The sequence below is a fragment of the Lithobates pipiens genome, unplaced genomic scaffold, assembly GCF_037356315.1.
Source record: "Lithobates pipiens isolate NorthernLeopardFrog02 unplaced genomic scaffold, aLitPip1_a1.2 Scaffold_28, whole genome shotgun sequence".
Classification (NCBI taxonomy): Eukaryota; Metazoa; Chordata; class Amphibia; order Anura; family Ranidae; genus Lithobates; species Lithobates pipiens.
This window is the reverse complement of record NW_027507789.1, coordinates 20,741,769-20,767,522: the sequence shown is the minus strand read 5'-3', so window position 1 is coordinate 20,767,522 and position 25,754 is coordinate 20,741,769. Positions and strand designations below refer to the sequence as shown.

Below are 25,754 nucleotides of genomic sequence, written 5' to 3'. Positions count from 1 at the left end.
CCTTTGTGTCGCCTCCTCTTAGCTGTAGGCCCACGCTAGAAAGCCGATGCGCAGTATTGATTGTGGCCGTATTTGAGCGCGGCATGAACAGTTAAAAAAAGAGAGAGAGAGAAACTGTACAGAGGAGCGTGCAATCCTGACACAGACAAGATGTCTGAAAGCCATGGGTGTCTCCACGGCAACGAAACAGCATCTAAAAATGTACAGAATAAACAGCGTGCGGTAATAGTTTAACCAGGAAACTGACAGGACCCCCCAGAGACACCTTTTCTACGGCAAACAGAAAGACGTGCTATTTTTACCTTCCGTGCATAAACATTGTTCACAGCATCCATCGCCGAAGTGATCATTAAATGAAAGAACAAAAGGGCATGCTGATCCAAACTTGGAAATATCGCAGTGACGACTTTTACAAGTAAAGTTTTCCAGAAGATTTTTTTCAACTGTGAAGAACGAATCTTCAAGGTTAGCGAAATACATTGCTAGGGGTTTTTACATTGCGGCGTATCTTTACCCGCTGCTGTGCTGTAGCTATCAATAGTCATTCTAACACGCCTTGCTAAGCAGCCCCCTTTTTCGTAATGAATGAATGCTTTGAGCTTTAGTGTCTAGGAGCAGAAAACGTTTTTGGAAGGGTTTTCCCGGCAGAAAAAACACGAATGCCGCGTACAAACGATCGAATTGTCTGGCGTACTTAGTCCGATGAAACCCATTTCACCAGACAATCCGATCGTGTGTGGGTTTCAGCTGACTTTTCAAGCGTGAAGTCTGGCGGACTAAGAAAGTATTTTTGCACTCCAATCTTTCCGCCGGACTTGGGTTTCAGCGGACAATACGTTCGTGAGTATGCTAGTCCGGCGGACTAAGAATGACGTATGCTCAGAAGCAAGTACGAAAAAGGAAGCTATTGGCTACTGGCTATTGAACTTTCTTTTTCTAGTCACGTCGTACGTCATCGCGCTAGCAAACGCCAGACTTTCTGTGTGTCTGTGTGTGGCCAAGTCCGTTCGGTAGAAAGTCCGCCGGACTATCCGCCGGATTGTTTGCCGGACTAAGTACGCCGGAAAATTTGCTCGTGTGTACGCGGCATAAGCGCTCCTAAATGTCAATAAAACACTCCTAACAGAATTTTTTTTTTAGCAGTTTTTATATTTTTTACATGTACTGCAAAAACGCTAATGCTCCTAAAACGCTTCTAGAAGCTGCAACAAAAACGCTATTATACTTCCTTGCCTGATATACTTACTGATTTAACGGACTTGGAGAACATGCTTCTTCAGGCCGAACCCCTCCCCCACACATGTGGTCTCTAAACCCTACCCTCTCATACATATGGTTTCTAATCCCGACCTCCGCCCATACACACAGGCCTAGAAGGTAGACTTGGGCCACTCCATTTCACCTGTTGACTGGCAAAAGAGCTTAATTCTGACTCACAAAATATCCTTGGCCTCCAAAGCTCAAGAAAAAGGGTTCAAGTTGTTGACCCGTTGGTACAGATGCCCCTCGACTTTACACTGGATAAACCCAGCGCTCCCGGATATCTGCTGGCGTTGCCTGTCGGCTAAAAGAAATTTACTTCACATTTGGTGGGAATGCCCGCCTGTGCTGAGGCTCTGGCAAAAGATCCTCAACCTGTACTGCAGACTTATGGCGACCTCGCTTACACCCTCTCCTGAGGTAGTTCTGCTATCTACGCTCCCTGGACCGCTTAGATTTCTCAAAAAATACGTTCTGCGTCACTTTCCAGCAGCAGCTAGAACAGTTCTGCCCAGATACTGGAGGTTGGCGGACATACCTTCCTTGGGGGAATGGGCAACTAAGGTGGACCAAATCAATGGCTTGGAACGAATGTTGTCGCAGGAATCGGGTAAAGAGGAACAATTCTCCAAGACCTGGACCTCATGGTCTATGTTTTGATACTCCTCTGAATTTATTCCATGGGCAACAGAGGACTCCACAAGAAGGGGGATATATTAAAAAAATTACGTATGTGACAACCAAAACATGCTATGTGATATCCTTACAAAATAATCTAAACAATACACAAATAATTAATGGAAGCACAAGAAAAATTCTTCAACAAAGAGCTTGCTGCAATTAATAAAGCGCCTGTTGTGCAATATGGTGCCAGACAGATCCACCAATCAGTGCTCCCAGGTGACCACACTCCGCACTTACCAGAAAAATGTGACCCCTTTTCTCAAATGTAGTCAAACAGCACTCACAGGTAAGTCCGTCTCCAAATGGAGCGGAGGTCACTTATCCAACAATATCCTAGCTGTTGCGGAACTAAAAGCAGTTAACGCTTGGATATAAATATATTCTTATCACTTACTATACTGAATAATTCCTCCATGGTCTCATTAGCAAGGGGAAATGTAAAGGATAACCTCATAGTGTAGTATTTTAAGATAATTTATTTAAAGTAATAAAATCTGCTATGATTAAGCATCTATATTGATGTGAAACGCGTTAACCTGTCCGTACCTTTCATCACCATGATGTAAGAGATTTTGGATCTTCTATATTGTTTTGCCACGAATTAAAGGTGTTATTCAGAGTGCGACCGTTCAGCTGTTTTCTACAATTTTCTAATAAAATCTGCACTTACTGCGTTCCATGAACAGGAAGCGAATGTGGCGGAAGTCCAAGACCGTGGAGGAACTATTCAAAGTGAGAAGAATATCTTTATGTCCAAGGCTGACTGCTTTTAGTCCCGCAAAATCTGGTATATCATTGGATGAGTGACCTTCAGCTCCATTTGGAATTTTTTTGGACTTTGATGAATTATTTGTGTATCGTTTAGATTATGTTATAATAGCACGTTTTGGTTGCAAATGTTCAGGGATACGGGGAATCCAGTGATACTGAAAAAGTTGCAATATTTGGTGCAGTAACACAAGGAAGATGAGGAGCAACTGAAGGAGTTGCCAGTCAAGGAAAAGAGGGCATCCTTTGCACCCAAATGCTGAACTAAACTACTCAAGGATCTAGATACACAATCAGGTGAGAGCACACTTTCATGCAGAAGGTTCTCAGATGGGTTACCCAATCTTCGGCCTCTAGCTCTATGGGTGGTGTGGGGAAGAGGCTCTTAAAGCCTTTGGGTATCTCCTGCCAAATAGATGGAGAAGGGTGGAATTCCTCCACAGACGACCTGTGTTAAATGACAGATTCAAAGTACCAGTAGTCTATCTCTGAAGAGATGATTTTTCAGGCACTGCAGTCTTCTGCCATCACCTGTCATTTGGAAGGGTTGTTTCAAACATAATTGATGTAGTGTGTTCTACCCTACATCTGGAGGATCAGCCTGCTATCCCAGACCTTGATTATTTTAGGGCTCCTTAATTACGCTACCTTTTTTGAGGAGGGAGTATGCTGAAGGCTCCTGGGTCCAATCTAAGTGTGTGTCTAAACATTTGCTCACATTTCAGAAAGAATTTGTTCTGTTCCCAATGTAAATACACCACTGAGCCACCTTAAAAGAAATACCAGCGTCTAAACATCCTGTGGGCAGCAGTATAACCTGATTGTATCTAAATTCCTGTATCCCTCAAAGGACGAGTAAGAAAAAAGGTTTTGCAATTACATTGCAAGGCGAAAACCTTTCAGCATTAAACCCAAAGAACTTCCGGAAGAGATCAATTTCCATGCCGGGCCCTTGTTATTTAATTTAGACTTTGAAAGAGGCAGCAAGTCAAGTACAGGGGCAAGTGGTAGGGGATCTTTGGAAATATTGGCTACTGATTGAACACAGTCGTCATGGTTGCAAGAAAAAAAAAAAAATAGACTTCGCTAGCTACATGAATTCTCAAGGTCAGGTACTCATTAGGTAGAAAAGCCAGGATTCGGTGGAAGCAGCACAAGGAGCCAGTTAATTGTTGTGCAGGGCTCAGGTGATGTCCCAAGGCAGAAGGTTACATGACTGACATTCTTGGTGGCCTTTTCTGTTGCACAGATAAGTACATGGATTGAAAAAAATAAAATAAAAAATAGGGTAGGGATTTGTATATTCCCAGTCACTTCTAGTAGCTCGTGGCCAGGTGACTGGTAGATCACCACCTGGGCTTGCTGAAGCGCTATTCCAGAGCGTCAAACAGAGTGCATTGCAAAGGGACTACTTCTAAAGTTGGAGCTGTTATAGGGAGAAAAAGTGCCTCCTCTGTAGTGCCGGCTCCTGTCCCATGCGGAGTGATAACAACTGCACTCCACCTCTTATCCTGACTAGCGGTCTCCAGAGTGGTGCCAGCAGCAGGAAAGAAGTGATCTTCAGGTCAGTGTAATAGCATAGGGCTGCTTGCACACTGATGTGCTATGGTTCACCCACACAATGGGTACAGGAAGTGTACCTGCAGCTTTCCTGTGCTTAGCCATAGACTTCTATTACACCCTGCGGGTTTGGGGCACTTTCTGAATGCAGGATATAATAGACGTCTATGACAAAGCGGTTCTAAGGGTTGATTTACATTTGCAGTTTGGGGGGTGGTAAACCCCCATATCGTTACCACCCCTGCCCTAATCTCCCCTCCTTTAGCTGTAGTGGTCAGGGGTGTACACATGTTGCAGCAGGAGCAATTTGCCCCATCGAGGTTGGTGGGTGTAGCAGTTGCCAAACATGACCCGTTCAAGTGAATGAGGCTGCTCTGCAAGTGTCCTGCAACCTTGCGCAGTATAGCAAACAAGGGGTTAAAAAGCAGGCAGCATTGTGTTGCTTTCTCACCACCTGCTTTAACTCCTTGGACCCCGCAGAAGCAGGGAACTTGCAGAGTGGCTCCATTTACTTGAATAGGTCGCGGTTGGTAGGTGGAAGCACCAACCAAAAGCAACAGGGGGTATAATACCTGCTGCGACATGTGAACATCTTTGGCTGCTGCCTCAGCAGCTAAAGGGGGTAGAGATAGGGGTGATAAAACCCCACCACAGGATGTTACCACCCCCCCCCCCCCCCCCCAACCTTATGTGTGAATGAGCCCTAAGGGTGCTGCTGCCGAATCTAACTAAGGGCCCATTCATAAGTGCCGCAGCCACTGCTGCTCCTCTGAAAAGCGATCAGAGTGTGTTTGACAGATGGCGAGGAGACACTATGTTGCCTCCTCACTACCCGATTTAAACCTATGATTGCCGTGCAATGCATACCTTTGCAACACCGTAGTACGGCAATAAGGGGTTTAAATCAGGTGCGAGGAGGAAACACTGTGCCTGGCGATCTTTGACTTCTCCTGTGTTGTTCTGGTAGATCTCCACCTCTCTATGGTTGCCTATCCCTGCTCTACAGCTCCCGTATTAGGTAAAACTATACAGAATGATGATTTAAAAAAAAATAAAAGATACTTGTAATATTAGCAGATTTGATCAATGACAATACAAACATTGCAAAATAAAAAAAGAGAAATCCCCTTTCATTATTATTAGCCCTTGCTCTGGATATTGCAGCACTATTTGAATGCAACTGTCAATGCAACACAATGATTCCAAACTATAGATGCTCTAAGGAGTGAAGTATTTAACGAACGTAAAAAAGCAAAAGACCAAAACAGACAAATTAATCAGTTACCCTACACAGTAGTAAGATGCAGTTGAGAAATTTAAATTTACACTAAAAGCCCTTTAATGTTCACAAACATAGTCAGTATGAGAACTACCCTTTCCTTTAGAAGCCACAAGCTCTCTGGCTGTCAACCATATTCTCCAACGTCACTAATTAGGGAGTTGCTGAACCCGAACAAGTTGGTTTGAAGTGTTCTGCTCTAATTTATCTCAGACACCATAGCAGATTCACATTTTTATTCTCCAATTATTTTCCTGTGCTAAACATCAGGAACGTATAAAGATGTGATTTAAACCACTAATGTACACTCTGTGGTCAACATTTTGAGGACACCTGACCATCACCCAAACCCAAAGGCCCCCGGTTCACATTGGTGCGATATGAAAGTCGTGCGACTATCCATCAGTCTTTGCCCTGGATCTGAGGTCCAACATCAATCCAACTCCAATGAACGAGATCCAATTTAGATCGGACTTTGAGGAAAAAAAAAAAAAAGTGTGTGGTCCCCTATGGGTCTGGTATGGATTTTAAGAGAAAACTCCACACCAAAATAAAAAAAAACACAGCATTGAGGCCCCCCCCCCCCCCACCCAAAATCCATACCAGAGCCTTACCTGAGCATGCCTTATCTGAGCAAGCCCCCCCCCCCACCCCCTTTCCCTCCTGAACCATACCAGACCACAGGCCCTCAACATGGGTAAGGGGGGCTTACCCCTGCCCCCAAAGCACCTTGTCCCCATGTTAATGAGAACAGGGGTCTCTTCCCCAAAACTTTAGGGTGTGGTTGTGGGGGTCTGTGGGCAGGGGGCTTATCAAAATCTGGAAACCCCCTTTAAGAAACGGGGCACTTAGATACCAGTTCCCCCTATGTGAATAAGTATGGGGTACATAGTGCCCCTACCCCTTCAACAAAAAAACAACAAAAAAAGCAACAAAAAAAAACAGCAGTGTAAGAAAAAAGAAAAAGAAAATATGAGACAGTTTTTGACAAGTCCTCTATTTAAAAAAACAAAACAAAACAATCACAATGGAGCAAGCCCCCCCCCCTCCTGACCTGTCAGGCTGCATGCTCAGATAAGGGTCTGGTATGGATCTGGGGGGGGGCACTGTTTTATAAAAAAAAAAAAAAAAAAAAAAACTTGCATTGCTAACATTGCCTCTGACCACATCACAAGTCGGATCAGTTAAGATGCTGATCTGCCCTGGATGCAACTTCAGTTAAATCCAATGGGCTAAAAATCAGACCCAAGTCAGACCAAAGTAGTGCAGGAACCTTTTCAAGTCGGAACTGACACAAGACAGCTCTCATAGGGAAACATTGATTTATGTCATGCGATTTGTGCTCTCAAAGTCGGAGCGATTGTCGCACCAGTGTGAACAGGGCCTAAATGGTAAATAATAAGTGAGCACGCCTCCAATTTGAGTTCAGGTGTTTTCATTAAAATATTTTTAAAACTGCAGCATACAAAAGGACATTTAGACAAATGTACGCGCTGCCAACTTTGCGGCAAAAGAGAACACCTTGCAATCAATGAATAAAACGCATTCTGTAAATGGTGACCGCGTCAATCCCCTGTGTTCCCTATGCAGCAGGGCAGCTGCACAGCACAGGACCCAAAACACAGTGGCGATCACTGTAGTAGCAACTACTACAGTGGATTTCCAGCTTCCACATGGATCTTAAATGTATGAAACATGCACACTTACAATGGTCCAAGCTGGACCAATGTAACTATGCTTTAAAATGCATTCCTAAACTTTCAGCTTTAAGGAAAAGGCTGCCCTCCAGGAGAACTTGCTCTTAGTTTGTGCAGTTTATATGTTCTGTATAGTTGAGGGAAAAATAGAAAGATAGCCCAACCGCTGCACACCTCACTCAGCCCGAGTGGTAAGCAGGTAAAAGCAGCCTCAGCTCAATTCATCCAGATCATATCCCCAACATGTTTCGCCCCACCATCCGGGGCTTAATCATGGAGATTTATTTATGATTAAGCCCTGGTGAAGGGGGCAAAACATGTTGGAGACATTGCAACTAAAAACCTTTGCTTTTAATTGAGACAGTTTTGTTTATTTTTTTTCCTTGAAGAGAACCCTTTGTATTATTTTCTATACTGCCCTGACAATATGTGCATGTTTGTCCTTTTTGCTAGTTTGAAATTGATCTGAGAAGCTGCCATTATGGAGAAAGCAGAAGGACGCTGGCTACCAGGGGAGTGAAGAATGGGGTATTATTTATCACACCCTAGGTAAAACAAGCCAGGCTGCAGATACACTTACTGCATGCTCCCAGCACAAAATCTGAGCTGTCAAACAGAGCTCTTGATCCAGTCTAAAGATCGGCAACCGGCGGGAGCAGCTTCCAGTTGTGACCACTGTGATGGTGACATAATCGCCAAGCCTTCCTGCCCCCCCTTGGCATTCAGAACCATTTAGAAGATGGGTGGGAAGGGGTTAAGGTACCCACACCTCAGTAGCAGGACGGGTTCACTCTCAAGCTGTGATATACATAGGTGGTGGTCCCAGGACACCTCTATCATACTATGCACTAGAGTAGTAATGGTGAACCTTGGCACCCCAGATATTTTGGAACTACATTCCTTGTGATGCTCATGCACTCTGCGGTGTAGTTGAGCATCATGGGAAATGTAGTTCCAAAACATCTGGGATGCCAAGGTTCACCATCACTGCACTTGAGTCAACATAAAAGGTAGAGAGAGTTTGAGGGTTCCCAGGAAAAGATCACAGCTCTGTTCCACAAGTTAGTAAAAAGACTTGAAGTAACAACAAAGAGTAAAGAACGCAAAAACAGGAACAAGTTTAATTGAAAACAAGGAACCAAAAGGTAACAGGGAACATTTAAATATTTTTTTTTTTTGAGGTGGAAGAGGAGCTTCTGATTGGATCCTAATGCAGCTGTATGCCCCGTCTTCATGAAAGGTAAAATAAACAGGAGCAGCATCTTAAACTTAGAACGGCCGACTCACTGGGGTGCTTAATGTTCAGAGCACAGCAGACAGCATGGAGAGAGGGGAGATGGCAACAAGCAAAGGAGAGAAAAAGGGGAGGGTGGGCAGGAGAACAAAAGGAGAAAAAAAAAAAGGAAACGGTTAGATGACGCAAAGGCTGAGAGGGGCACACAAGCTGCTGAATGCTCTTTGTAACATTAATTCTGAGATGACACTGTGGCTGTTCCCTGCCGTTTACATCTCAATCGTAATTGTGGCCTGCCCCTGTGCAGCTGCTGCCTGGAAACGTCCAGATGAAGACTCAGCATCATTACTTCTCGAATTCGGGCCAGAAAGAGCAAAAGGTGATCATGTCCAATAAACTGAGACTGATGAGAAAAACCATGCAGCTCCTGACAAGTTCTTAACAGCTCAGCCGAGGCAGCCTACGGGAAGGTGACGCAAGCGGGTGGAACATGTCGTATGCCTGTGGGGTATTGCCTGACCACCCTCGTACTCTTCTTGTGATGTGTCAGTGGCCAGGAGTGCAGGGCAGCGACACTCACATGTTGGTGCTGAGCCGGGATTGGCTGTTAGCTGGGGTCAGCTCTCCTTGGCTTCCTTCCCTGGGAGGGGACTGAAAAGATGAGAAAATACGAGTCTAATTAGAGACTGGTAAGAGATGTACAGTATGTGAAGCAGATAAGATAATAAAAAATAAAAAAGTACGTCTTCGTTTTTAAAGAGGAAGTAAACTCCCACTCTGATGCTTCTTTTCATTTAGTCCATTATAATAAGTAATTATCAAACTATAGGTACTGTAATCCAGCCCAAATCGCATATTACCGTATATACTCGAGTATAAGCCGAGATTTTCAGCCTCTTTTTTGAGGCTGAAAGTGCCCCCCTCGGCTTATACTCGAGTCACCGCTGTCTGACTGCTCGATCAGCGTATCGAGCAGACAGACAGCGGACATTCTAAAATTCAAAAGCCGCGCCTCCGCCTTCGCCTGTGATAGGCGGAACACTGAATTTCCCAGCAGTCAGTGTTCCGCCTATCACGGACATCCGCTCATCCTCGTACTACGGACGAGGATGAGACGATGTCCGTGATAGGCGGAACACAGGCTGCTGGGAAATTCAGTGTTCCGCCTATCACAGGCGAAGGCGGAGGCGCGGCTTTTGAATTTTAGAATGGCCGCCGAGAAGAGCGGCGATCCTGGAAGGACGGAGGAGGCTCGGGACGGCGGCTCGGGACAACGGCTCGGGACGGCGGCTCGGGACGGAGGCTCGGGACGGAGGCTCGGGACACAGGTAGGCTGGACACACACACAAGGCTGCACGGACACACACACACAGGGATGGATGGATGGACACACACACACAGGGATGGATGGATGGATGGACACACACAGGGATGGATGGATGGATGGATGGATGGATGGACACACACACAGGGATGGATGGATGGACGGACACACACACAGGGATGGACGGACACACACACAGGGATGGACGGACACACACACAGGGATGGACGGACACACACACAGGGATGGACGGACACACACACAGGGATGGACGGACACACACACAGGGATGGACGGACACACAGGGATGGACAGCCATGTCTCACCCTCGGCTTATACACGAGTCAATAAGTTTTCCAGTTTTTTGGGGGTAAATTGGGGGCCTCGGCTTATATTCGGGTCGGCCTATACTCGAGTATATACGGTACTTACCGTTTAAAGAAACTTTAAAAAACTTGTTTCCAGGGGTAAGGCAGCACCATCTTAAAGTGGTTGTAAACCCTTACAAACCACTTTGACCTACAGGTAAGCCTAGATTAAGGTTTACATGTAGGACCAAGAAATATATCCTAAGCCTATACTATTTAGGAGATATTTACCTGAAGACAGCCACCGCTGTCTACGGCGCAGGCGCACCGGGCAGGCCACAGATTGCAGCGATATGCCGCAAGTGTCGGCTCCCGGAGGCGCAAGACCCGGAAGTCGCTCCGGGATCCATGGCAGAGGCGAAGAGGAAGACGGAGGACCGCTTCGGGGGCTTCGTTCTCTGGTAAGTTATTCATAATGAGCTAGTATGCTATGGATACTAGATCATTATGTCTTTGCCTTGTAGGGTGTGTTTTTAATTTTTTTATTTTTTTCCCTTTATTTCCTCTTAAAGTATTGTGTTCTGAGTCCACAGTGGAGTGTATTTCCGCCCTTACATTGAGCACTTCCTGTACTGTTAACCAAGCCTCCTTCTCAATCCAACATTTCTATGGCAACCCTGCTTTCCTGTTCATAGCTGACTTTTTTATGTTTTAGTTCATAGCATTTACTGTGCCGATTATGTAGTGTTTGCCTGTTTCAGTCTTATCAGCTGAAGCTTATAAGACTGCAGTAATGCTGTCCCATGTCCTGGTTTACACTGCATGTGATGTCACATGGGGTGTAGGAGGAAGCTTTCAGTCTCCTGGTATTTCAGTGTTGTGTGCCGAAGGAAGTCCTGATAATAAGTCCTGACAAGTACAGAGTGTGTCGTAAATCAGGGAAGATCTGGGCATGCTCAGTGACGTCATTCTAAACAAAAGGGATTACAACAATACTAGGCAAGTAATGAGATATCTACAAGCAGTGTTCATTAGAGTTTTTTATGCCGATTTACATTTGACAAAGTTGTGGGGGAGGGTTTACAACCATTTTAACCCCTTTATAATGCATAAAAATACCTGTTGATCTGCCAGCGAGTTCCTAACTGTGTGCCCTCTGCTTTACCGAAATACAAAACAGTGCTCCACATCTTACACAAGATATTTAGCCCCCCATGCAATGACGCTTAACCATTTTGGTGTGGGTGGAAGGTACAGGTACACTGTCTAGCTGCGAGGCTGTTGCTGGATGAAGCCGCAAAGCACGTCGGTCGGTACCTGCGTTTGGTGCTGTATGCACCTAGGGACAAATGCCTTGGAGCACACACTGCTTGCATTTCAAGCATAGTATTTTTTTTTTCAAGGATTTTACTATAATCTAACCTTCTTACACCTGTCATGGTTAGTACATTAAATGTGGCGAAGGGCCGGTCCATTGAAAAGTGATAGTTACACCTTGAGCCTCGTGGAACGAGTCTGCCACTGGCTTCTTATATTATCTGGCAGACACCAAGTGACTTCTCCCTGCCATAGTTCCCCAAACTGTTCCTGACCTCCTGGGAGTTTGGGGTGTTCCTGCCCACCATTGCATATTCTGGCTCTTCCAGTTACATTCCCCATTAAAGGATAAGTTCACCATTTTGCAGGTAAAAAGAACGTGCATTGTTTATTTATTTATTTTTTTACTACGAGCCTACAAAGATCATGGGTGCAGCGCAGGACTACTGCACACTGTCAGTGTAAATTGTCTGCTGGTACCCCGTACGGGCAGGCAGTTATACAATGACAGAAAGAAACATTGAACTACCAGAGTGCTCAAAAGCACCTTGGTAGTTAATAGAGAGCTACAAGCCGACAGCAGCAGTTCTTGCATTCACAGAACTATGAATGAATGATGCGGCTTGGGTGGACTTTTTTTTAAAATTGTGATAGCGAGTTCGGGGAGAAGATCCCCTGGCTTGCTGTCACTAGAGGCAGCGGCTCGGGGAGAGGCTGCAGCAGTGGGAACAGGTTACATGTTACACCCTAAAAACGGGTGAAACATGTAACATGTTCCCAAAGATGAACTTATCCTTAAACCCTGGTTCACACCAGTGCAGTTTTGAAGTTGCTCTACTTCAGCACGATTTAATGTGCTTGCCGATATCTGTTCAACTTCATTTAACAGGTGTCAATGCAAGTCACACTGAAATTGCACAGAAATAGTGCAGGAACCTTTTTCAAAGTTGCTGCAACTCAGGCTGCAGCCATTTCAATGGTTCCATTGCCACAAAAGAGGTGCGACTTTGAACTGTCAAGTTGCATGACAAGTTGCATTGGTGCGAACCAGGGCTCAAGGCCCAGTTCATATATATATGCGTGCTGCTGTGTCTGCATTTTCTGCAGGGAAAAAAGAAGTACCTGCACCTTTTTTTTTTTTTTTTTAAATGCTAGCCGCACGAAAAATCACATGTTTTTATACAATGCAGTTTCCGTGTGCGTGAAAATTGTGCATTTTCCGCGTGGCTGTGGGAATACGTGCGATTTACATCCACTTCCGCACCCGCACATATGTGAACCTAGGCCAAAGTAAATAAAAATTCACCAGAGATGGCGAGAGCCCCTCATAATGGGCAGAGCAGGTGTACAGACCCAGGAACTCAGTGCAGGGATGGTGGGAACCCCTCATAATAGACACAGCAGGTGTACAGACCCAGGAACTCAGTGCAGGGATGGTGGGAACCCCTCATAATAGACACAGCAGGTGTACAGACCCAGGAACTCAGTGCAGGGATGGTGGAAGCCCCTCATAATAGACACAGCAGGTGTACAGACCCAGGAACTCAGCACAGAGATGGTGGGAACCCCTCATAATAGACACAGCAGGTGTACAGACCCAGGAACTCAGTGCAGGGATGGTGGGAACCCCTCATAATAGACACAGCAGGTGTACAGACCCAGGAACTCAGTGCAGGGATGGTGGGAACCCCTCATAATAGACACAGCAGGTGTACAGACCCAGGAACTCAGCACAGAGATGGTGGGAACCCCTCATAATAGACACAGCAGGTGTACAGACCCAGGAACTCAGCACAGAGATGGTGGGAACCCCTCATAATAGACACAGCAGGTGTACAGACCCAGGAACTCAGTGCAGGGATGGTGCGAACCCCTCATAATAGACACAGCAGGTGTACAGACCCAGGAACTTAGCACAGAGATGGTGGGAACCCCTCATAATAGACACAGCAGGTGTACAGACCCAGGAACTCAGTGCAGGGATGGTGGAAGCCCCTCATAATAGACACAGCAGGTGTACAGACCCAGGAACTCAGTGCAGGGATGGTGGGAGCGCCGAACAATAGACAGAGGAGTTGTACAGACCTGGGAACTCAGCGCAGGGATGGTGGGAGCCCCTCATAATAGACACAGCAGGTGTACAGACCCAGGAACTCAGTGCAGGGATGGTGGAAGCCCCTCATAATAGACACAGGAGTTGTACAGACCTGGGAACTCAGTGCAGGGATGGTGGGAACCCCTCATAATGGGCACAGCAGGTGTACAGACCTGGGAACTCTGCTCAATAGCAGCGTTTTACCGCCAACGCTATGGGCAGCACAGTGTGAAAGGGGTCTAAATCTCACCAATAAAGTCCCAAAGAGACAAAGGACACTGCCAGGTGGTTTAGCTTTTCAGCATCTACCAAAGGCTGAAGTATAGTTTTGGGTGGATTAACCCTTTACTGTCAGAAAACATCCCTTTATGCCTCAACAACATAACCATAATTTAAGGCAATCCAAAAACATTCAAAAGGGTAAGAGAAGTAAAAAACGTGCACTCACCTTAACGTGGATCTGATTACGTAGAACAGCAGCTCGCAAAATCATGGCTTTGGCTCGCCTCTGAAACTCCCTCCCCATCTGTAATGATTTCTCAAATGTAGTGCTGCGCTGGTCAACATCTCGAGCATATAGGATCTGTAAGCGAACATGCGACACGTTAACTGGCAGTTCTTGGATCCCAGCAGGGATCACGGCATCTCCTGGAAGTTCTTACCTTGCTGTGAGAATCAATGCGGGCGTTAATTAACCCTTCCAGAATCAGCTGCGTTAGCTCATCCTCTAGAGCAGGGACGGTTGTGTTAAAGGAAATGGCCATTTTGTACATGTCCGCAGAAACGTAAGGGCTAAAGTACTGCAAAATGCAAACAGAGATTGATTTCTAACACTGGCAGATGCAGGTTATAAACAAAAGGATCAATTAATAAAATCGGAGACATACACATACAATATGGAAGCGTAGGGAAAATTATTTTAAGTACACCTGTCATAAGAGAAGGATGGGAGCTGACATTGGTGACCTCTTGAGCCGAATGCTTTCCTGTGTGTTATCAGTTCTTCTAAACCTAGAGCCTAGATCAGAACAACCATGCAGCATATGAAAGTCAGAAAAGAGTTCAGGAATCTTTTTCTCTATACTTGCTCCATGTCTGTGACTCAAAATGCTGCATCCAAAGATCAGACAGCCAGACAAACAACAAGTGGCCAGTAATGACCTCCTACTTATTGAAAATGAAAAAAAAGGGTACTATAGAAAGTAACCAAAAGGTCAGACTTTTTAGGCAAGGAAACAATAAAGAAGTAACAAAAATAATATTTATTGAAAAAAGTACATGTATGATTACAGTATTCAAAAAATAAAAATCATATGAGAATGCTACAATTTGTACAATGAGCCCTCCTTGTATGTCTACGCATTTCGCTGCAAGGCTTCTTCAGGACGATCAAGGTTCAGCGATATAACAAAGAAAAAAAGGAGGGGGGGGGGAAGAGAGCGAATCTCACCAACTTTAGGTGGGCTAGGCCTCATGCACAAATATCCAGTGGTTAGAGAGTTACCAAAGATGTGGAATAATTCCAACACATACTAAATAAATAAATGTTGCAATGATACGGGCAGGTGTGCATCTGATAATAGGTAAATAGCACTTGAATATCTAAGGTCCAAAAAGGAAAAATGCCATTGAAATTCAACAAGGCTAGCGGCATTTAATATATCCCAGCTAGCAGAAAGTGCCTTTAGTGGAAAGATACGGATCCTGAGATGCACACCTGCCCCTGTCATTGTTTATTTTTTGGCGGAAAATTTAACTTATCCTTTAAAAAGCTGTCAAAGAGAACCGTCATCTTTTTCTAACAAGAGCTTTTTGATCTAATGATATGTGTAGAGACTGACCTGTATCTCAGACGTATCCTTATATTTTGAATGTATTTGATGTATTGCATGTTGAATACGCAATGATATGTTGGGTGTGTATATTGTTTAATGAAAACCTCTTTTGAATAAAAAAAACAAACAAAACAGTCAAAGGTTATCACCTAGTCCCAGAAGAGAGGAGTGATGAGCACAAAAAGGAACAAGGTGCCATTCGAGCAAACACACATTATATATATATATATATATATATATATATATATATATATATATATATATATATATATATATATATATATATATATATACATACACACACACACACACACACACACATTATATATATATACATACACACACATACATAATATATATATCTATCTATATCTATCTACACACACACACATACATATATACATATATATATATATATACACACACACACACACACACACACACACACACACAGTGTATATATACACACACACACACACACACACACACACACATATATATATATATATATATATATATATACACACACACACACACACACATACATACATACTTATATACATACATACATATATATATATATTACACACACATATATCTTTTTTTTGGGGGGGGGGGGGGGGGGTTTGGATACACTTTAAAAATGCAACCTTTTCACAAGAAAAAAATGTAAATAAAAAAAAGGTGAACATCCTACACCAGGGATATGCAATTAGCGGACCTCCAGCTGTTGCTAAACTACAAGTCCCATCATGCCTCAGCCTCTGGCTGTCATGCTTGTGGCTCTAAGAGTCTTGCTATGCCTCATGGGAATTGTAGTTCTGCAACAGATGGAGGTCCACTAATTGCATATCCCTGTCCTACACCCTCCCCCACTGTACTTGCCTCCACGGGTGATAAGCTGTACCCATGCGGCCTATATAGCAGTGCGAGGATTTGAAATCCCCGTTTCTGTTCTCCTTCTTTCTGTAGGGCTTTCAGGATGGTTCAGAGCAATTCCAATTGGTCAAAGAGGTTATGTGCCAGCCCTGACCAATCAGAATCTCTCCGATCCTGCCTGGAAGCCCTACAGAAAAGAGAACAAGAATGGGGATTTCAAATCCCCGGACCGATACACCGATTTTGTGGGCACTGACAACTTATCACCCACAGATGTAAGTACAGGGGGCACCGAGGAGGTGGGAAGGGTGTAGGGTGTTTGTTCACCTTTTCACTTTTTCTGAAAAGGTAAACGAACCCTTTAAGTGCGTAAGCTTGAGTCAGGCTAATCAACAATATGATGAAGAGGGTGCATTGTTCAATAGATTTAGAACAAGAATTTATGTATGAACAGGATTCAGCTTATTTATTTATTTTTTTAACGTATTTACGTTGCTTCCACGTCATGGTGAATGGATAGTTTTATCTAGCAACCCTAAACAGGTTTATATTTATCCAAAATGCTTCAGAAGCCCCCATCAGCTCTCGCTACAGAAGGAAAAAGAAAAACTGGTGATTATATGATGATCTGAAAGCAAACAAATTGCTAAGATACCAAGCAGCTTGAACCTGATTTGCACGGTTCCAGTTCTAATCCGCTAATATCAATGTGCTGCTGCAGATGGAAAGTAACCACGGGGGCAATACTCTTCTCGGTAGCTTCAAATTGACCCCGCTGACATAAGCCATCAATTTCTTACTGTTCATGCTTGCAGAAGAATATGAAACACAGGCTCTATACCCAATTGTGGCTGCAGAAATAATTGTAATGTACTCGCCATAAAATTATTTTCTCCGAGTTCACTGAAGGACACAGCCAGATCTTCATGACGGATAGGCACTTCTCTGGATGAGATCATTAAAAAACATCACTGGTGATCCAGGAGCTCTTGAACCCCCAAATGCAAGTTGGCCAGATACTGAGGTGAGAGATGCAAGTTGGAGGAAGAGAAACGATCTGGAGGGAAGGCCTGGAACTGTAGTTTTGCAGCTGGAGGCCATCTCCAGAACCTATTTGTCTGAAATGAGAGACAACCAGCAATCTGCAAAGAACCGAAAAGACACCCCCCCCCCCCCACCTGGAGTCAAGTGGGGGCATCCCTTACTGTGGAGGTGGGCTTTTCAGCAGACTTCAAGGCCTTGGGCTGCCAGGTACATTTGGCTCCAGAAGAAACAGTGGACTTGTCTTTGGTGGAGGAACCTTGGCTGCGAAAAACTCATTTGTGTGTGAAGAAGGGGAAGCTAAGTCCAAGCTGCATCTTCCTACCCTTCCAAGCCTGAGACAGAAAGGTTCTCCTACGACCAGCACTGTTCTTAAAGTGGTTCTAAAGGCAGAAGGATTTTTACCTTAAAGTGAGATTGTAAAATCTCATATTTGTTTCTTTAAAAATAACAAATATGTTATACTTACCTGCTCTGTGCAGTTTGTTTTGCACAGAGCAGCCCAGATCCTCTTCTCGGGCCCCTCACTGGCTCTCCTGGTCCCTCCCTCCTGTGGAGTGCCCCAACAGCTTGCTATGGGGGCACCTGAGCTGAGCCGCAGCTCCATGTCTGAATGGACACACCCGGTTCAGTTCGGTCCGGCCCCTCTCATGGATTGGCTAACTGACTTTGAAAGCAGCGGGAGCCAATGGCGCCACTGCTATGTCTCAGCCAACCAGGAGGGAGAGTCCCAAAGAGCCAAGGCACCCATGCACATTGCTAGACTGACATGGGGCTCAGGTAAGTATAAAGGGGGCTGCTGCACACAGAAGGCTTTTATTATCTTAATGCATGAAATGCGTTGAGCAAAAAAAACCTTCTGCCTTTACAATCCCTTAAATGCATTCTCTGCAACCTTCTGTGTGCAGCCCCTCCTTATATTTACTTGAGCCTGATCTTGATCCAGTGCTGTGCCTGAGAACAGCGGCTCTCTTCCTCCACACAAGACTGATAGGAACAGGAGTCATTGGCCTCTGCAGCTGTCAATCAAATACAGTGATGAGGGATCAGGGGGGTAGAACTGCGCTGTCTGTGTCTATGGATACAGACTGTGTGGCTCAGGATTGAGCCCGCAGGTATGCCACAATAGGAAGCGGCTTCCTATGGTGGCACACTGAGAAGGAGGAGGAGCCAGGAGCGCCAGCTAGAGGACACTAGAAGAGGAGGATTGGGGCTGCTCTCTGCAAAATCATTGCACAAAGCAGGTAAGTATAACATGCTTATTATTTAGAAAAAAAAATAAAAAATTACCCTTTACAATCACTTTAATGATCTCATCCACAGAAGTGCCTATGCGTCATGAAGATCTGGTTGTGTCCTTCAACAAAGAGAAAATGCCACTGTCCTTTAGAGTGAACTGTATCAGCTGTAAGAGGCAAAAAATGATCATCCAATAATAATAGGATAGGCAATCTAAACAGTGGAGTGTTGCTAGCCAGAGGCAGTTTCAAGCCAGATCTAAAAAGCTGCCAAGAGTAATACATGCACAGTGGAGCACGTAAGTAAATAACAAATAAAAAGAGGACACAAAGGCACAGGCAAGGAAGTAAAAGGCTTAGTCACAGCGGGAGGCGAGAATGGAACACAACATGGTGCAACAGACACAGCGGAAACAACAGCGGGAAGGGCAGAGCCAGCGGTTGGCATCACAAGAGCAAATGACTAGACCACAGTGCAGGGAGGGATACCTGTATAAGAGCTCGGTTTCGGATTTGAGTATAAAGCGTTCGGACGTGAGGAGCCAAGTACATGTCCAGAAGAAGATTATCCTGCAGGGTTAGAAAACATAAATTATAAAACTATACAAGAAAGGAAGGAAGGTTTCTCAGGTACAAACACAAAAGGATTTGCCAAAATTATTTACATCAAAGCCGAACTCCGTGCACCATCATTTCAATACTTTTAGATAGGCTAGTAGCTACTTATCTGTGCTGTGTGCCAATCCAATGATTGTTTTATTCTTTCAGCTTATAGTGACCCTGTCCCCAGATCATTCATTCGTTTTAACTTTTAGTTATAACTTAACTTTATCTTAATTACATTTTTTTTTCACATGCCATAAATATATTACCATATGCATCGTAAAGCGCAGGATCACGCTATAATATATATATATATATATATATATATATATATATATATAAATATATAGGAACATTATATATATTTTTTAGCAGAGACTCTAGAGAATAAAACGGCGATTGTTGCAATATTTTATGTCTTTTAAATGCAATTTTTTTGGGGGAAAAAAAAAATACACTTTAATTGTTGGGTTGTGCATCTCTATAGACTTGGACAGGAATGAAAAACCTGTTTGAAATTAGCAAATCAAGTCTAGTATATGTCTAATCATCTTACAGTTTGATAAATATCCTGTCGTGCATAACGAGTGACTCCACAAAGTCATGTTATGCCATGTAAAACGAACGACATCAGGAAAACTGCAGACAAGGCAAAACTCGGGATGACCATCAGCAGACACAAGCCATGTCTCCCATGAGCTGGAACCTACACAATTACCTTCATCTCATCCAGCATCTTTAGGCAGGAGGCGTACTTGGATTCATAGAATTTAAAGATGATATCACGGACTTGAGGCTCCAACTCCAGAAACAGCTTGAAAGAACTGAAGGAGATAAAAACGAGTTTTATACCCATACAATAGAATGTCCACCCACATTCAGCCAACGCATCACTGCAAGCGCATGCATTGAGAACAACCAAAACTCCATCAGACTCTAAAATAACGGTGAAGAGATCTTATCAGACCCTTTTCAGCTGGAACACAATTGCCTACAAAATAACAGAACTTCAAAGTAAAACATACATTGGAGACTCTACTCTGAGGCGGTACAGCTCAACATTTTGCCATCACCTTTAGGGCAGTATTAAACCCAAAAGCAAACATTTATTATATTGCAGCTTACCAATTCTTAGATGTGATGGCTGCACTAATTTCCTTTTTTTAGGTTTTCACACATGTTCCTGACCCGCAGAGAAACACGCGACACTTTAGCACCCGCGTGCGCCAAATCGCATAGTCTTGCAGCACCATGCAGCTTGGTGCTGCGCAATTAAAAAAATAATTTTAAAAAGGGGCAGGGACTTGTTTCCCCACATTTCTCATGGGTAGTGCAGCCCTTTAAAATTAATAGGTTGACCTACCTGTGACACGCGCAAGCAAATGTGCAAGCACAGATCTGAACTGAGCCCCATATCACAATCCCATCCTTACATCCATTCCACAGTGTCCACTGCACATCCCCCCCTTCACAGTAGTGTTCTCATACCGCTTAACATCAACACCCCCCCACATTACTGTCCTCAGCTCCCCCACATTACTGTCCTCAGCCACCCCCCGCATTACTGTCCTCAGCCACCCCCCGCATTACTGTCCTCAGCCACCCCCCGCATTACTGTCCTCAGCCACCCCCCACATTACTGTCCTCAGCCACCCCCCACATTACTGTCCTCAGCCACCCCCCACATTACTGTCCTCAGCCGGCTCCCCATTACTGTCCTCAGCCGGCTCTCAATTATTGTCCTCAGCCGGCTCCCCATTACTGTCCTCAGCCGGCTCCCCATTACTGTCCTCAGCCGGCTCCCCATTACTGTCCTCAGCCGGCTCTCAATTATTGTCCTCAGCCGGCTCCCCATTACTGTCCTCAGCCGGCTCTATATTACTATCCTCAGACGCTTCCCCATTACTTTCCCCTTGGCCACCCCAATACTGTCCTCAGTTGCCCCACATTACTGTCCTCAGTGCCTCCATTACAGTACTTAGCCCCCCTATTACATAACTTGGTCCCCTATTACTGTCCTCAGTCCCCTCAGCTTCCCTACAGTACTATCCTCAGCCCCCCATTACTGTCCTCAGACCACCCCTTTACCGTACTTAGTTCCCCTCATTACTGTCCTCATCCCCCCCTCTTTACAGTACTCAGCCCCCCCCACATTACAGTACTCAGCACACACACACACACACTAGAGTACTCAGCTTCTATATTGCAGTACTCAGCGCCTCTCCCCCTTGCCACATTACATATCCCCTACCTTACACAGACGGGAGGCACAGCAGATCTGAATGAAGGACGGAAGCTGCAAGCTGGCAATTGGTTGCTTGGACCACCCTTCATCTTTGCAAACAATCACTCGCTTGTTTACTTCGGGCAGCTCTCGCCCTCCCTTCAGAACTGTCCCTCCTCATGGGGTCAGCTCATGTGAAGATGAAAGTGTGACACCTGAGAGATTAGGCTCCTAAATGGCACGACCACTGCGGTCCGGGTGAGAGAGTGAATGGGGCCGGACCACTATTTAGTGATGCCTGGTCTAGGGCCTAGACTAACAATGCGGTTATCCAAAAGGTGCCCCCTGTGCACCTTTATTCATAGTGGGGGCACTCTAATACAGGAAGTGTGATATTGGCCAGATCTTCAGGTAAAAAGGGAAGGGGAAAAAAAAGCCTAAAAAAGAAAAAATGTATTGTTCTGTACCCCCCCAACGTCGTGTCCTCTGCCCCTTTTACATCAACCCCCACCCATCGTAGTGTTCTTTGGCCCCCATAGCAGTATTCTCTGCCCCCGTCCCCGAAAAATAGTGTTCTCTGCTCCCTTCACAAACCTCCCACTGAAGTGTCCTCTACCTCCCCCAAATGGCTGTTTCCTCTGCCCCCCACATACACAGTGCTGTGTAAGTAGCACTTCCTACCTGCCTGCGTGTGTACAGCAAAGCAAAGATCAGGAGATGGCATAGTGCAGGTTGGAAGGCGCGAGCAGGAGCTGCTCAGTAACCAATCACTGAGGCAGCTCCTGCCCTCCATCCAGCACTATGCTGCCTCCTGCTCTTCGCTCAGCAGTGAACGAGAGAGGCGGAGGCTTGGGGGGGAAAGCAGAGCTGTGGGCATGATCCACCTGTCAGCTCCCCACAGTCGGCCATTCGATCGGCGGCTCGTCGACCACCCACACTAAGGTAATGTCTTGGTGAAATGCCGGGGAGCTGAGCTGTTAGGTTGGGCTCAAGCTGACAGACCCCTGTTTTTAGTAGCTGACTGGAGTTACCACCAAGCCATTCCAAAACCAGTGACTAAGAAGTGCCATGGCAACTAACCTGCTAGAGATGACATTTTTCTGAAGTTCTTGGCGATCAAAAGTGGCCAGTGCACAAAGTCCTCCATATACAGCGACATTATTGCAGGAAAGCAGCTGTGGAGAGGCAGAAGAAAGTGTGATCACTACAAGGGGGATTCCGCTTGTCTTTGAGTACATTGGTCAGACTGATTAGGATAGAAACTTACCTCTGGAAAGTCACAGTGGTCAAACGATGCCAGCAAGAAGCATTTCGCTGCCTGTTTGTATTTACGTGCAGCTAATTCTGCCAGGCCTGAAACCAGAAAACAGCATTAGAGGAGATGTAGGGTCTTTAAACGTTTCTTTAGACCAGGAATATGCAATTAGCGGACCTGCAGCTGTTGCAAAACTATAAGTCCCATCATGCCTCTGCCTCTGGGTGTCATGCTTGTGGCTGTCAGTCTTGCTATGCCTCAAATATCTCCTAAACGGCGCACGTTTAGGAGATATTTCCACTACCTATAGATAAGCCTTATTCTAGGCTATTCTAGGCAATTCTAAGTAAAAGTCACCAAAAAGGCTTTACAACCACTTTAAAGAGGAAGTAAACCCTCCTGCACAAATAAAAATAAAAACACACCCTGCAAGATAAAGGCATAATGAGCCAGTATGCATAGCATACTAGCTCATTATGAATTACTTACCCGAGAACGAATCCCCCGCAGCCATCCTCTTCTCCCCCTCAGGCCACCGACATGTCGCCCGGAAGGGCTTGCTTTCGGGTATCACGGCTCCGGCGCTGTGATTGGCTGGAGCCATGATGACGTCACTCCCGCGCATGCACGTGGGAGCCGCCACGATGATGTCACTACCGTGCATGCACGCTGGAGCCGCCACGATGATGTCACTACCGTGCATGCACGCTGGAGCCGCTGTGAATGGCACAGTACAACTGAAGCAACGGCACTGAAGCCATGCTTCAGTTGGCTTAAGTGCGCATGTGCCGCATGACGTCGGCACATGCATATACAGGGATATCTCCTAAACCGTGTAGGTTTAGGAGAGATCTAGTGCAGCTACAGGCAAGCCTAATTATAGGCTTGCCTCTAGTTTAAAATGGTTGTAAAGGGTTTACAACCACTTTAAGCTTTGACAAAAAAAAAAAAAACATGGAAGCTTTTTGGTTTCTATGCAGAGCTGCACCAGATTGTGCACTATCCAGTTTTAGTAAATCAACCCCTTTGCCTTTTTAAAGTACAGATTCTGAGTGACTGCAAGGAAATACTGAGCTCCCTCCAGAGGAGAATCTACATACAGTGCCTGAAAAAGTATTCATACACCTTGAAATTTTCCACATTTTGTCACGTTACAACCAAAAAATGTAAATGTATTGTATTGGCATTTTATTTCATAGACCAACACAAAGTGGCACATAATTGTGAAGTGGGAGGAAAATTATAAATAGTTTTCAACATTTTTTTTTAAATATGTGAAAAGTGTGGGGTACATTTGTATGGAGCCCCCCGGAGTCAATACTTTGTAGAACCGCCTTTCACTGCAATTACAGCTGCAAGTTTTTTTTGGGGATGTCTCTACCAGCTTTGCACATCTAGGAGAGGGACGTTTTTGCCCATTCTTCCAAAATATCTCAAGCTCTGTCAGATTGGATGGAGAGTGTCTGTAAACAGCAATATTCAAGTCTTGCCACAGATTCTCAATTGGATTTAGGTCTGCACTTTGACTGGGCCATTCTAACACATGAATATGATTTGATCTAAACCATTCCATTGAAGCTCTGGCTGTATGTTTAGGGTCGTCGTCCTGCTGGAAGGTGAACCTCCGCCCCGGTCTCAAGTCTTCTGCAAACTCCAACAGGTTTTCTTCTAAGATTGCCCAGTATTTGGCTCTATTCAACTTCCCATCAACTCTGACCAGCTTACCTGTCCCTGATTAAGAAAATCATGCATCACGGTGTTTCACAGTGGGGATGGTGTGTTCAGGGTGATGTGCGGTGTTAGTTTTCCACCACACATAGTGTTTTGCCTTTAGGCCAAAAATTTCAATTTAGGGTCTCATCTGACCAGAGCGCCTTCTTCCACATTTGCTGTGTCCCCCACATGGCTTCTCGCAAACTGCAAACAGGACTTCTTATGGCTTTCTTTCAACAATGGCTTTCTTCTTACCACTATTTGATAAAGGCCAGATTTGTGGAGTGCACGACTAATAGTTCTCTCAGCAGATGTAGACAGCGGTCATGAGGAACAATGTGTAAACGGCATGATAGTACCACCTTTGGATTACCCCTGAGGAATATCCACTTTTCCAGACACAATAGGATCATTTGGATATACATATATTTGATCTCTATACTTCCCTGGTGTTATTCCACATTGGTCGGTAAGGAACATATCTTAATCTGCAATTTGACAGCATATATGCACATGTATATACTATCTACATTATTTCATGTTTTTATTACAATATGCAAGTGTGAGCCACGCACATTTATTGGAGACCCATATAATATTGATTTGCTTGCATGGTTTAAAGGAAGCGAAAGTTTGCGAAACGTGTCACCAGATCAAGCATACTCAAAAAATATACACCAATATGTGACTGTAAAGTTTGTATGTCAAGATACACCCAAGAGTGTGTGTGTAGGTGTGGGTGTGTAGGTCAGGGATATGAAATTAGGGCACCTCCAGCTGTTGCAGAACTACAAGTCCCATGAGGCATAGCAAGACACTGACAGCCACAAGCATGACACCCAGAGGCCGAGGCATGATGGGACTTGTAGTTTTGCAACAGCTGGAGGTCTGCTAATTGCATATCCCTGGTGTAAGTTTTACCTGACCCATTTACATATTTTTTGTATTAAATAAAATATATTTTTTACTAGATTTCTGGCATTTTATGTTCTTTAAGGCATATGTAAAGTCCTACACTACAAACATGTAGTATCCCCCGTTCTTTTTCAGATTTTGCCTAATCCAGTTTTAGTCCCCAATCTCATCTACGCGTTGCTATTTTACGGGCACTTTTCAAGCATTTTGAAGTTGACAAGTCACCTATGAAAAGCAGTAAAACGCCTGTAATCTGCCAAAAAAAAAAAAAGAAGCTCATGTACTTTTTTTTTGATCAACGGGCGTTTTGCTTAAGGCGACAGAGCTCCCAGATGTGAACAGGGGCCATTACAATGAATGGAATTTGTCTTGTTTTTAGAACTGAGGCCTAGAGCAGAACATTTCCCAAAAATGCCTAGACGTGAATGGAGCCTTAGCAAAATCATCCCCAGCACAACTAAGCCCAAAATATGTGTTCACTGAAAACAGTTACTTTTCATCTTAATTTGCTTTCATGAAGGACAC

General features: G+C 44.8%; 1 protein-coding gene across 2 annotated transcripts in view; it reads right to left on the bottom strand.

The window, feature by feature from the left end:
• Positions 1–8,342: 8,342 nt before the first annotated feature.
• The window catches only part of GPS1 (G protein pathway suppressor 1), a 48,298-nt gene continuing 30,886 nt past the window's right edge, over positions 8,343–25,754 (bottom strand). For both annotated transcript variants that reach the window (XM_077458870.1, XM_077458872.1), the window contains exons 8-14: positions 22,614–22,699; positions 22,427–22,521; positions 19,841–19,946; positions 19,009–19,089; positions 14,189–14,326; positions 13,975–14,109; positions 8,343–9,133 (exon numbers count right to left, since the gene is read on the bottom strand). In XM_077458870.1, the coding sequence (XP_077314996.1) occupies positions 9,059–9,133; positions 13,975–14,109; positions 14,189–14,326; positions 19,009–19,089; positions 19,841–19,946; positions 22,427–22,521; positions 22,614–22,699 (716 nt within the window). In that variant the 3' untranslated portion in view covers positions 8,343–9,058. The remainder of the gene's footprint in view (positions 9,134–13,974; positions 14,110–14,188; positions 14,327–19,008; positions 19,090–19,840; positions 19,947–22,426; positions 22,522–22,613; positions 22,700–25,754) is intronic.